This window comes from Podarcis muralis, chromosome 15 (assembly GCF_964188315.1).
Source record: "Podarcis muralis chromosome 15, rPodMur119.hap1.1, whole genome shotgun sequence".
NCBI classification, from domain to species: Eukaryota; Metazoa; Chordata; class Lepidosauria; order Squamata; family Lacertidae; genus Podarcis; species Podarcis muralis.
In genome coordinates this window covers 12,976,234-12,989,492 of record NC_135669.1, presented here as the reverse complement: position 1 = coordinate 12,989,492, position 13,259 = coordinate 12,976,234, and the positions used below count along the sequence as shown (strand labels likewise).

At 44.6% G+C, this 13,259-nt stretch overlaps 2 protein-coding genes across 3 annotated transcripts in view; both read right to left on the bottom strand.

The window, feature by feature from the left end:
- The window catches only part of VSIG2 (V-set and immunoglobulin domain containing 2), a 28,369-nt gene extending 27,057 nt beyond the window's left edge, over positions 1–1,312 (bottom strand). Inside the window, exon 1 of the mRNA XM_028708778.2 lies at positions 1,028–1,312. Within this exon, the coding sequence (XP_028564611.2) occupies positions 1,028–1,094 (67 nt within the window). The 5' untranslated portion in view covers positions 1,095–1,312. The remainder of the gene's footprint in view (positions 1–1,027) is intronic.
- A 7,849-nt stretch (positions 1,313–9,161) lies between these two features.
- The window catches only part of ESAM (endothelial cell adhesion molecule), a 107,181-nt gene continuing 103,083 nt past the window's right edge, over positions 9,162–13,259 (bottom strand). For both annotated transcript variants that reach the window (XM_028708189.2, XM_077919246.1), the window contains exons 6-7: positions 12,817–12,955; positions 9,162–11,861 (exon numbers count right to left, since the gene is read on the bottom strand). In XM_028708189.2, coding sequence (XP_028564022.2) covers positions 11,393–11,861; positions 12,817–12,955 — 608 coding nt within the window. In that variant the 3' untranslated portion in view covers positions 9,162–11,392. The remainder of the gene's footprint in view (positions 11,862–12,816; positions 12,956–13,259) is intronic.

Here is a 13,259-nt window from a genome sequence, read left to right as displayed (position 1 = left end):
AGAAGGTATATTGCGGGGAAATCTCTGGGTGAATTGAAGTAGATCTGCGAGGACTTTTTGAATTGAATTGAAGTAGATCGGCGAGGACTGTGAGAAAAGAACATTGTTCATGTACGGAATAACGATGGCCAAAATTTTAGTAGCAAGAAATTGGAAAAACACAACAATATCCAACACGGAAGATTGGCAGATCCTAATGGTAGAATATCTGCAGCTAGCGAAAGCGACAGGAAGAGTAAGAGACCAACTGAAACAAAAAGTCTATAAGGATTGAGGAATCTTTAAAGAATATTTAGAAAACTATGGAATAAAAGGAAACATCTTGGCAGAATTAGACTGATCCCTGTATTGTATAAATATAAGTTTGTAGGGAGGTAAAAAGAAATTATATAAGAAATATGTAACTGTGGAGTAATGGATAGATAAAGTAATGGATAGATAAAGTACAGCGAGATTAATTGGAAGTCAGTTTTTAATTTCTTCTCTATAAGTTTTATAATTGTGTTCAGTATCAGGAGTATATATGATGACAATTATATTAATCTTCTTGTATCTTATAGTGTGGTGGTTTGTTTGATTTTTCTGTTATTTGTTTGTTTGATTGTTTGCTTGTTTATTTGTATGTACGTCTGTTTTCTCATAAATGTATTTTAAATTAATAAAGATATATATTTTTAAAAATAAAATGAAGTAGATCTTCGAGGACTTCTGACTTTGAGTTAACGATGGTGACAACTAAAAGACTCCCCGCCCTCCCACACTTATGCTGCTAAAATGAAGAAAATTGGGGTGGGGGAGTTGTAACCGAAAGTGGAGGCAGGTCTACTCAGAAGTAAGTTTCGGTGAGTTCAATGGGACTTGCACCCAGGCATGTGGGTATAGGTCTACAGCCTTTCTCTCCAGAGAGTTAGGAATGTGGTGGAAGCAGGTTCCTCGGTTTCGTTTTTGTCGGGTTGGTGTTGGTTAAATGTTCCCAGGTGTCAAAAAAAAAAGGTCATTTATGTATGCTACTATCTTAGGTACTCACCAAAGACTGAGATGAGAATCAGGCTGCAAGAGATGGAGGGAGTCAGGAAAATCACCGTGAGAGCCATTGCTCTGCTGGGAGGCTGTGACTTTTGGTGCAAAAGCTGAAACTCTACTGAGACTAGGCAGGGCTGTTTTTTATCTCGTACGTGAGCTAAAACAAACAGCCGAGACGTAAGCTCTGAACCACCCTCAAGCACAAGAGCCTCCCGTGATGCGAAAGGGTGGAGAGGTTTCTCCGTAGTGCTGGCTGCAGCCTAGGGGCCGTTCACACAAAGGATGGAGGAAAAATTCAAATCAGTAGGTGAACCTACCTAGTGCTTTTATTTTCTAGAAAAATAGGTGCCGGTACTCACCGTGAAGTTGTTACAGTAACTGCCACACTTTATAACAACAACAAAAAGAGGTACTGCTACTGTGTGCATTTGAGTGCCCCCGGAAAAAAGCACTACCGAAACTGTGCTTTCCCAAGCAATATGTGAACTGAAACACATTCTTCAATATCTACACTTCTCTGAATTTTGCAGTACAGCCAAGGACTATGCGCAAAAACGAATATAGTGTGCCTTTAAAAGCAAACTTTATATCAGTGAAAATAACACAAAAAATGCATCATATTAGGGGGAAATGCTTTGCCAAAACATTGTATATTAGGAGACATTTGCTGGTGAATTTTCACGATGACTTTATATATATGTGTGTGTGTGTGTGTGTGTGTGTGTGTGTGTGTGTGTGTGTGGATAAATACAACCGGATGTGGAAAGGTGGAGAAATGAACTTGAAATTGGAAATGGACAGATTTATCCATCTCCAGTTCACAAAATAAGAAATACACAGTGGGAGCTCACTCATTACGGTATATTGCTATTGCAAACCTTAATTTCCTTTATTAGTTGCCTATTACAAAAGGTCTCTAGGAGCAAAGTGAAGTGGTTTTGTTTTCCAATTCCAAGTATCTTGCTGGCACAACTACACACATCTTCACTATTTAATTTGCATTCTCTCTCTCTCTCTCTCTCTCTGTATGTGTGTGTGTGTGTGTTTAGGTTAATTGTTATTAGAATTTTTTAATGCCAATCTTTTGATTATTTCATTTTCAAAGAACAAGTTGTCATGCAGACATGGGAAAGCAAGGTGCAAAATGTTTAAAATGTACTGACGCGGCAAGGGAAATGCAGACATCGCTCAATAACTTTCAAGAGTTTACCCAGTACACCCAGAGTTACATAAATCTGACCCCACATTTTGGTCGGAGACTGTTGGAATCCAGATGATTTAAAACACACACACACACACACACACACACACACACACACACACACACACACCTGTGATTGGGCCAGGTGTGTGCACTCAGTTTAGTCCTTATGGGAATCTTCCAGAGTCCAAGTAGCTACATCCTCCTCTGTGATGGACAAGAGGTAACCTAGGAAGAGAAATATCATGGGCTCTTGTACCTCTCACCCAAACTAACAGTGAAAAATTGGGATATGACTTCTCTTTAAGGGAAAAGTAACAGATGTACAAGAGGCAGAAAGAGATAGGAGTTGCTGCACTCTGGAAAGACAAGACTCACCACTTTCACGTTATACAGGGCAAATTGGTTCTCCTAGTTGCCATTTGAAGTTATATGTGCAGGGCTCAGATTGGCTTGTGCTTGTGACGTCATGAGACATGGAGCTTTGCAACAATTTAAAACTTTACTCCGATCCTACCCTCAGACCTCCTCCCCAATAAGGCAACAAATGAAATCCTGACATTTCAGCTTGGTGGCACCAGCTGCCTCCTTCATGGCCACTGTCCTGCAGCTTGGTTTGACTATCTGAATGCACACTGCCTTTGAAGAACAGTCAGAAAGCAATTACAGGATGCTGTGGTCCAAGGGCAGATGTTTTCTTGAGGATGTTCTATTATTATTTTAGTTCCATTGGCTCTTGGCCTGGTTCCGAGTCTAATTCAAAGCGCACTTTGAAAGCCTTAAATCAAGGATGGGGAACTTGTGGTCCTCCAGATCTTGTTGGACGACAACTCCCATCAGCCCCAACCAACAGGAACGAGGAGAGCTGTGGTCTAGCAAGAGCTGGAGCACCACAAGTTCCTGATCCCTCTCCTAAATCATTTGGGAACCATCTGCTCCCACATGACCCTACCTGTCTGCTGTGGTATTTTGGATCTGCTCTGCATCCTGTCACCGCCAGAAGCATCATTGCTGAAAACATGGATCAGGACTTCTTGGGCTGCAGCACCCAGACTGTGAAACTTCCTCCCCTGGAAGGTCCTTCTGGCCTTGTCCTTGTCAGCCTTGTGGTATCTAGATGTCAGGGCTGGACCATGGCTGGGAGCTAGACATGAGTCAGGAGGTATGGGACAAACCAGTAGTCAGGAAGCAGGAGCAAGACAGCTGTCAGGACTAAAGGACAGCAAGGATACAGGAACGTACCAGAGCTCAGGAAGAAGTTGTTGCTTGAACGAGGAAGTCATCTTCTGCTCCACAGATCAATGGCCAATCTGAATGAGTGGATTCAGGAGGCTGCCACCAGCAACTCAGTTCTGCTTCCCCTGTCCAGTTTGGCAACATGCAGATGTTCCTTTGTGTGCAAGTGTGTCGTGGGGCTGTTTAAAAGCCCTTTTGCAAACACCCCTGTGCTGCTCTTTAAACCTTGCAGAAGCTGACCGCCCCACTTTTCAACCACACTGGACCACTCTGGCTAGACTGATCAGATCCAGGGTTGTCTCTCAAACCAGTGCAGCTGGCAAACTAGATCCAGTGTGCATCCCTAATATTTTCCTCCTGTTTAATCTGGAGTTTCACTTCCCAGAAAAATCCATTGTTGAGGGGGACCCCCCAGAAAGCCTCTTGGCAGCACCTGATTTCAATGTTTGAATGACCTGCTTACAATATTAAGTCCCCACCCTTGCAGTGAAGTTATTAAACTGAATCATCCATTTGCATGCTCCTGAACTTAACTAGATGGCTGTTCGACTCCTACGCATAAATGTAGGCTTCAGTGATACATCTGGGTTTTTTTTAATTGGAAGCAACAGAAAGTTCTGTTTATTGACTCTGCAAAGGAAATACAGATCAGACTGGGAGATTAATTATTAACAGAGCTGTCAAAAGAATCGGGCGGCACCTTCCCAGCACAAACACTATTCTCCAGATAAGCTGAGAACAGGGTTGAGGACACCTTTCGCCGTGATTCCTAACATGGGGCCCACCCCCACAGGGGGGCAATTTAATTTTTAAGGGGGGCAATTTGATAATGTTTAGACCAAGTTAATGGCCTTTTAGGCTTCCTCCATGTCAATAGGAGTTCACTTTTTGAATAATAAGGATTATATGTCACCGGGGTGTGTGTGTGTCAGGATTTTAGGATTTTTGAGATGCTTAGGTGGGGCATGGCCAAAAAAAGGTTGGGAACCACTTCCTAGCACATCTGACCAAATTTCTCCACAGAGCACAAAATATGCTACCCGGACATTTAGCTGTTGCAGGATTGGCTGTTTGTGGTGAAATAAAAAGTTAAGGTCATATATATATATATATATATATGCAGGTTTTGGTGTCCTCGGGTGTCTTCCCGTGTAAAAGTTGGGGTGTCTAGGCGACGTTTCGACGAGGTCTCACTCGTCATCTTCAGGCTGGTGCTTTCGGCTTCTTGTTACTGGAACAGAGCAGGATCTCAGTGTTTGAGTTCCTATAAATACTGTTGAGGAGGTGTGGCCTCTAATGTTCTGGGCAGAGAGGAAGTTCCCAGGCTAGTGTGCCTTTTCTTCTTTTGTTTCTTAATTACTTGAGGGATATCTTGAGTGATTTCTTGAGTTGTATCCTGAGTACCACTTAGGTGGGTCATTAGGTGTGGATTAGTTGCTAAAGCCTTTGTGTCTTGACCTCTTGAACTTTGTGAAGAGTTTTTCTGAGAAGATGGTTGTACTGCATTTTGTTGTGCTCTGGCTTGGCTTCGTGTATAGGGGCGAGCTGTGGTTTTGTGGTCTGTGCCAGCCAGATCTGTGTAGGGATTGCAGGGGGGTGCAGCATCCGGAGGTGCCACCATGGTTTGGCTACTGGATGGTATCTGTAATTCATCTGTGGAGAGGGTCTGGGTTTGGGTCTGGTGTGGTTGATTGGTGATGGCGTTCTGTGTGCCTCTGGCTCTGGTGTCAGTTTTTGTGGGGAGGGCTAATTTCCAGATGTCTGGCAAGCGGGATGTGTCGTCACGCTTGTTCATGTTGTGAGGGTGTTTCTCTATCTCGATGGCTTCCATGATTATTCTCTTGTGGTGATGTTCCATGTTAAAGAGCAATTTGGAATCTGCAAAATTAATTTCGTGTCCTGTTTCTTTCATGTGTTGGAAAAGAGAGGAAGTTTTTTCTTCTTTTTTGACGGCATTCTTGTGTTCTGCGATACGTGCATTTATTCGTCTGTTAGTTTGTCCAATGTACGTGGCTGGGCAGACTTTGCAGGGTATTTCATAGACCCCTTGGTTTTCCAACTGGATTTTATCCTTGGGGTTTCTGAGGATATTGGCTATTTTTTGGTTGGTGCAAAAGGCTGTTTTGATATTGTGTTTATGGAGGATTTTGCTAATTTTATCTGTAGTGCCCTTGATATAAGGAAGGAGGGCCATGCCATTGTTTTCTTCTGTGTCTTGGTTTTTGGGGGGTGTTTCTTTTTGGATTAGCTTCGTAACCCTGTTTTGCTGGTATCCATTGGCAATTAACACATTTGAGAGATTCTGTAACTCAGTTGTCAAGTGGTTTTTGTCAGCCAGGCGTTTGGTTCTGGAGATGAGAGTCTTGGCTACGGAGTTTATTTGTGCAGGGTGGTGGTGTGATTGTGCATGTAAGTAGCGGTTGGTGTGTGTTTTTTTCCGGTAGATAGTGTGTCCTAGGGAGCCATCAGGTTTTTTGTAGATTAGGACGTCAAGGAAGGGAAGTTGGTTGTTGGCTTCTATTTCCATAGTGAATTGTATTTTGGGGTGTAGGCTGTTGAGATGTGTGAGGAAGCTATCCAGTTTTTCCTTCCCGTGTGTAACAGACGAATAAATGCACGTATCGCAGAACACAAGAATGCCGTCAAAAAAGAAGAAAAAACTTCCTCTCTTTTCCAACACATGAAAGAAACAGGACACGAAATTAATTTTGCAGATTCCAAATTGCTCTTTAACATGGAACATCACCACAAGAGAATAATCATGGAAGCCATCGAGATAGAGAAACACCCTCACAACATGAACAAGCGTGACGACACATCCCGCTTGCCAGACATCTGGAAATTAGCCCTCCCCACAAAAACTGACACCAGAGCCAGAGGCACACAGAACGCCATCACCAATCAACCACACCAGACCCAAACCCAGACCCTCTCCACAGATGAATTACAGATACCATCCAGTAGCCAAACCATGGTGGCACCTCCGGATGCTGCACCCCCCTGCAATCCCTACACAGATCTGGCTGGCACAGACCACAAAACCACAGCTCGCCCCTATACACGAAGCCAAGCCAGAGCACAACAAAATGCAGTACAACCATCTTCTCAGAAAAACTCTTCACAAAGTTCAAGAGGTCAAGACACAAAGGCTTTAGCAACTAATCCACACCTAATGACCCACCTAAGTGGTACTCAGGATACAACTCAAGAAATCACTCAAGATATCCCTCAAGTAATTAAGAAACAAAAGAAGAAAAGGCACACTAGCCTGGGAACTTCCTCTCTGCCCAGAACATTAGAGGCCACACCTCCTCAACAGTATTTATAGGAACTCAAACACTGAGATCCTGCTCTGTTCCAGTAACAAGAAGCCGAAAGCACCAGCCTGAAGATGACGAGTGAGACCTCGTCGAAACGTCGCCTAGACACCCCAACTTTTACACGGGAAGACACCCGAGGACACCAAAACCTGCATTCCTGAACCCGTGAAAATCTACGAAAGCAAATATATATATATATATATATATATATATATATATATATATATATATATATGAATATAAGATAAATGTTCATGGATTTGCCAGGCAAACACGTACATAAATGTATGGGCCACATGTTTGAGGCAACACAGGAGGACAGTCCTGGAGCCATTTGGGCTCCCAAACTGACCAAATGTTTTCTCTGCAAGGTCAAAGGAAAATGGAAAACCTGTCTTAAGGGTATATCTGTGTATGAATAGTGTGTATGAATAGTGTGAGCCTGTGACCTGGCCCAGGAACTAAGTATTTGTCACTATAAAAGACTGGCCAGGCTTCCCAGGGTATCCAATCAAGTAAACATTAACAGGTAACCTGTCAGACAGGAGATAAACAATGCACTCAGATTTCTGTTGTAGACCGCCCTTTCTGTGATGTAGGTATGATGTGTCTAGGGGGTGGTCTTGAGCCACACCCTTTCTGTGATGTATGTATGATGTTTCTGAGGGTGGTCTTGAACTCCAGGGCGGGCAATTTAAAATGTCTATATAAGGGCAGGCACACCTTGGTTCTGGGTCCTCCTCCTTTCCTGCGTGTGAGGAAAACCCTGTTGCAACAGTTCAATAAAGATCAGGCTTACTAGCTGCTTTGCTTCTCAATATTCTCTGGCCTCTGTTATTTTCTCCGACTGATGGAGAACCTGCAAAGGACTCTGTAAGGGCTCTTGTGTCCCCCATAAGGGAATAAAGGCACATTTTCATTTATTACAGTGGACATGGGTGCAACATGAAACTTGACTTGACACATTTTGGCGTCATACCTAAGGTTATGAGTTCGAATCTGTGACATCTGGATCAGGTGGCATTGTGAAAGTCCTGAACCTGCGACTGGACTCAGGTAATGGGCTGGATGACAGCCAAAAACCTGAATACCAGTGAGATAGAGGCTCTGGATTCGAGTGTGCCCAGGTCAGGGAAACTGTCCATTTGCTTGTTCTATATGGGGTTGCGCTCACTCTGAAAGAACAGGGGGGCAGCTTTGGGGTTGCTCCTTGATTCAGCATTGCCTCTGGAGGCTGAAGGTCTTATGTGTGTCCAGAAGTACCTGCTGTCAGCTTTGGCTGGTATGCCAGTCACAATTGTGATCTAAGCCCTAGTAGCTTCTGGACCCAATAACTGCAATGTGCTGGGGCTTCCTTTGGTTAGGAAGCTGCAACTGGCATAAAACTCTCCTGTGTGGCTGTTCTCTGGGGCAACCTATGGACAACTTATGACACCCCTGTTAAAAGTGTTGTAAAAGGTAAAAAAAAAAAAAAAGGTAAAGGAGCCCTGGACGGTTAAGTCCAGTCAAAGGCGATTATGGGGTTGCGGTGCTCATCTCACTTTCAGGCTAAGGGAGCCGGCGTTTGTCTGCAGACAGCTTTCCGGGTCATGTGGCCAGCAGGACTAAACCGCTTCTGGTGCAATGGGACACCGTGATGGAAACCAGAGCGCACGGGAATGCTGTTTACCTTCCCACCGCAATGGTATCTATTTATCTACTTGCACTGGTATGCTTTTGAACTGCTAGGTTGGCAGAAGCTGGGACAGAGCAACAGTAGCTCACCCCATTGTGGGGATTTGAACTGCCGACCTTCTGATCGGCAAGCGCAAGAGGCTCAGGGGTTTAGACCACAGTCCCACCAGTGTCACAGCTGCCAGTTTGCTACTGTGCTAGATTCAAAGCTTTGCTACAGGTATATAAAACCCTGTGTAGTTCCAGACCAGGGCATTTGAGAAGCTGTCTCTCCAGCTACATCCCAACCTGGTCACATACACTTTTAGCAACATTGTGCCAACAATGTTAGATTGTTGAAATTTGTTGGAAACTTTTCTTTTCACCTAAGCCTTCCCAAATCCATCTTTTTTATTCCTGCTGTTTTTAATACCTGCCAGTTTTTCTGTTTTACTACCATTCTAGGATCTTTAAGCTATTCATTGATAGTTTAGTTAGTTTTGCAGTTTGCTCAGCTGGGTTCAGAATTATTTTCCATTGCCCTCTTAAAGTATGGTTTCTTATGGAAATCATATGGTTGCAGTTTTATGTCAGACACCTTGCAAGGTCATTTACCCTGAATATTTAAAATAAATACATACAGTAAGAATAATGAATAAAGCAATCTGCTTCAAGGTGGAACTGCTTTCATACACAACAGGCCACAGAAACAAACACTTTCCCCAAAGTTTTTTAAATATAAAAAACAAATACTTTTATTTATGAAAAATAATATGTTTTTCAAACTGTACATAAAAATATTTCAGTGCCATCCTAGCTTCTCATGTAACAGAAGGGTCTCATTGCCATTAAAAAATTTTAGCCAGCATGAAAATGGTTAGAGGACTTTAGCCAGGATTCACAGACCTGTTGATATCTATAAGTATAAATTATGTGCTAGATCTACTTTTATAAAAAAAGGAAGAAACCGAAGATCAAAAGTCCATTGAATAAACATAATTGCACAATATGTATTACAATACTGAAGGCGCCCTTAGAGAATCCATTGTTAGGATATTCTGATATAAGGTTACATACAGGTTAGTTGCAGAAGCTTTTGGGAAGGGCAGGAAGAAGAAACATCTTATTATTGAAAATCCCCAAGGCAGAATTGTTGACCAGGTACAGTTCCTCTGTGCATCACAAGGGGGCAGAAGAAAGCAGCCAAATATTCCCCGTTCCTAAAGCCAAAACTGCGAGGATTCATCCAAAACCAGGCTTCAAGTTATTGTGGGAGTTTTTTTAGGAGACGGGAGAGGCTCAGTGACACAAGGAAGCTGTTTAGAAGGGAAAGTCTATTCAGGGGTTACTCAGAGAAAACAAAGAGAAATTGCAGGGTAGGTCCGATGTCTGCACTACAGACATCTTCCCAGCATTTGCAAATCAATTTTGAAATAGCTTTAAAAAATAAAATTAAAACTATTTGCAGTTGTAAAACTTGCATTTCTTTCCTTATTTAAAAATAGCAGTAAAAGTTGGTCACCTAAATGGCAACGAACAGTTAAGCCAGTGTGGTGTAGTGGATAAGAGTGGTAGACTCGTAATCTGGGGAACCGGGTTCGATTCCCCGCTCCTCCACATGCAGCTGCTGGGTGACCTTGGGCCAGTCACACTTCTCTGAAGTCTCTTAGCCTCACTCACCTCACAGAGTGTTTGTTGTGGGGGAGGAAGGGAAAGGAGATTGTTAGCCGCTTTGAGACTCCTTAAAGGGAGTGAAAAGCGGGATATCAAATCCAAATCCAAACGAACAGAAAAGCCAAGGGAGCCCTCCCTCCCTTTGCTGGCCACTTTTGTGCAGGGGGATTCCTGCTCAGTGACAAAGCAAATCACAGACTCTCTGCCTAACCTGCCTGGTCTCCCCTCCCAGGGACTCTTGATAGCAAACAGAAAATGATCCAGTTTGCACATCAACATTCATATCTGAGTAACTGGGAACTGCAGGTGGCCAAAGGGCTCTTGCTATTTTGAGTGGCACCTACACTAGCCAACCAGGTTGGAATACTATGAAGGACACCCCATTTCATTCCCCCATTCCAGATAATAATAATAATAAAAGCAATTTCAGAACAGAGACTGGACTACCGAAGCTCTTTGTTCAGGGCTGGGTGTGCTCTGTGCCGAGATAATACAAATTCTGCAGCAAGAGACAAGCTGCAAACACTCTGCAAACCAAACTAATGTGCATACATTTCCTTTGCTTGCATAACTCATTCTGCTTCACCCAAGTTATGGAAAGTGGCCAATGATCTAAAGGTGCACCAGACACTGGATATCCTACAGAGCCCTTCTCTGACTCTGAAGAATCTCCCATGGTCTAGAAACTTGAAAAAGGAGAGGTGTCGTTCTGCAGCTTTCCTGTGCTAACTCAAGTTCAGAGAACACACACACCCCTCTTCCCTTTAACCTAAACTGCAATATTTCTTTGCCATCTCCTCCAGAGCACCCAATGCCCTCCAATCCTTTTGGGCTACTCCCAGGAAAGGCAGGTCAATGAAGCACCTCATTCTGGCTGCAGGTTTCAGATCTGCCCTGGCATGTTTTTCCCCAAGTCAAGATAGCCGATCCCAGCACAGCTGCTTCCTCCAATAAGAGAGAGAGAGAAAGGAATGAATCACATCCTGCAAAGCAAAGATCCACTGGTATTTGTTCGAGTAGATACAGCCTCTGCTGTTAAGAGGCCTCTTGGACACGACTCGGGCACCAAGAGGAAGAGTTCTGAAAGGTGTTACAAAAAGCCCGTCTCACAAGTCTTTGCAAAGTCTCATTGATGGCGGTTCCTTGAAAACTGCTCCTTCGAAGGACGCACCCGCAAAACCTCGCCCAGGAGCTCTGAAGGCAGGCAGGCATCCCAGAGCCAGTGCTTCCAGCCTCTCTGCATTGCATGGGATTGCTAGAACCACTAGGGGGCACCGCCAAGCCCTTACACCAAGGATCCTGCTTGGCTCTGAGCAGGCACCATGACGGGGACGCCCCCCATGCGGCTCAGGGTGGAGGAGGTGAGCCCTTGGGTGGGGGCGGCAGGCTCGTGTAATCGGGGGGCCTGTGGCTGAGCCCCGTTTGTCCTGTGGAGGGTGTTCCTATGGATTGGCACATTGGCATGGTGGCAATGGACCCCGTTTGCCATCGGCGGGAAGTAGAGGGGCAAGGACTGGCTGGAGAGGCTGGGCGTCGGCGTGTGGGTCCCGCCGCGGTGGTTGCTGAAAGGGGGCTTGTAGCCCACTGTGCTCCCAGTGGCTGTGGTGATGGAGGCCGTGTCTGAGGGCGGCTTGGACGGGTAGAGTTTGTGATCCCGGGTCGTGTTCATGGAGGACAAGGTGCCGTTTTTGGAGACGATATCAGAGCCAGGACTTTTCGCCCAGGAAAGAGTCTTTGGGGCAACAGCATCTTCCCTGAGAAGGTGAGGAAGGGGAGAGAAAAAGACGAACTAGTGAGGGGAAAGAAGTAAGAGGAAGAACCTGTCCATTTTGGTTTCCTGTTTCTGTTATGAAACAGGTGGTGCAACCTGATCCTAGGGCTAGCTTTTATTAAATCTGTTTATAGGTAAAGGTAAAGGGACCCCTGACCATTAGGTCCAGTCGCGGACGACTCTGGGGTTGCGGCGCTCATCTTGCTTTATTGGCCGAGGGAGCCAGTGTACAGCTTCCGGGTCATGTGGCCAGCATGACTAAGCCGCTTCTGGCGAACCAGAGCAACGCATGGAAATGCCGTTTACCTTCCCGCCAGAGACCTATTGATCTACTTGCACTTTGATGTGCTTTCAAACTGCTAGGTTAGCAGGAGCTGGGACCGAGCAATGGGAGCTCACCCCGTAGCGGGGATTCGAACTGCCGACCTTCTGATCAGCAAGCCCTAGGCTCTGTGGTTTTATCCCACAGCATCACCCGCGTCCCAAATCTGTTTATAGATGACCACAATAATTTACTGTTTAGGCGCTACCAATCTTTTTTATGTCTGCAGGTGAAAATATGTTAACACAGTACTGGAAAACAACTACTAACTTAACTCTAGAGGTATGGTGGCCTAGACTATGGAACAGCTATTGTGGATATGAATGTAAGAATATCAAATGGAAATCAACAATGCATTGTACCCGAATGAATCTCAGGGAAGGGAGAAATAAGGGACAATTTCCTCCATTCCCTGAGATTCATTCAGGTATAATGCGTTGTCCATTTCTGTTTGATATTATTGCACTTGTTTCTTTCATAGACAGCAATCTGTTCACCAGTCTTCTGCTGTTGCGTTTAAAAGAAGTATTTCCAAACAGATTTTAGCCTCTTTAGTCATGTCTGGTCCCAACTTGCCTGCCTTGTGGGGCAATTTAAGAACCTCCTTTTCACTCACTTGATCTCATTGGCAATCTCCTCCTGTGATTCTTTCATTTTCCTTCTGTAGAAGAGCATCTGGAGTGGAAACAAAATGATCAGGCCAAGTCCAATGAGGGCTCCTATGACGGCACCAGCCACCATGGCTCCATTGATCGCTGCAAAGGGAGTCACAGCAGAGAGAAAACAGAAAACGGTAATAAGAGGGGGAAGAGAAATCCGATAGGAACATAAAGAAGGGCCCTCCTGTACCAGAGAAGTGGCCCATCTAGTCCAGCATCGTGTCCTCACAGGGGCCAATGAGATGCCTATGAAAAGCCCGCAAGCAGGAACTGAGCACAAGAGTGATCTCCCCTCTTGTGGTTTCCAGCAACTGGTCTTGAGAAGCATTACTTCCTCTGACAGTGGAGATACAACACAGCCATTGAGGATAGTTGTCGGGCAGCAGAGGAACCAACCCCC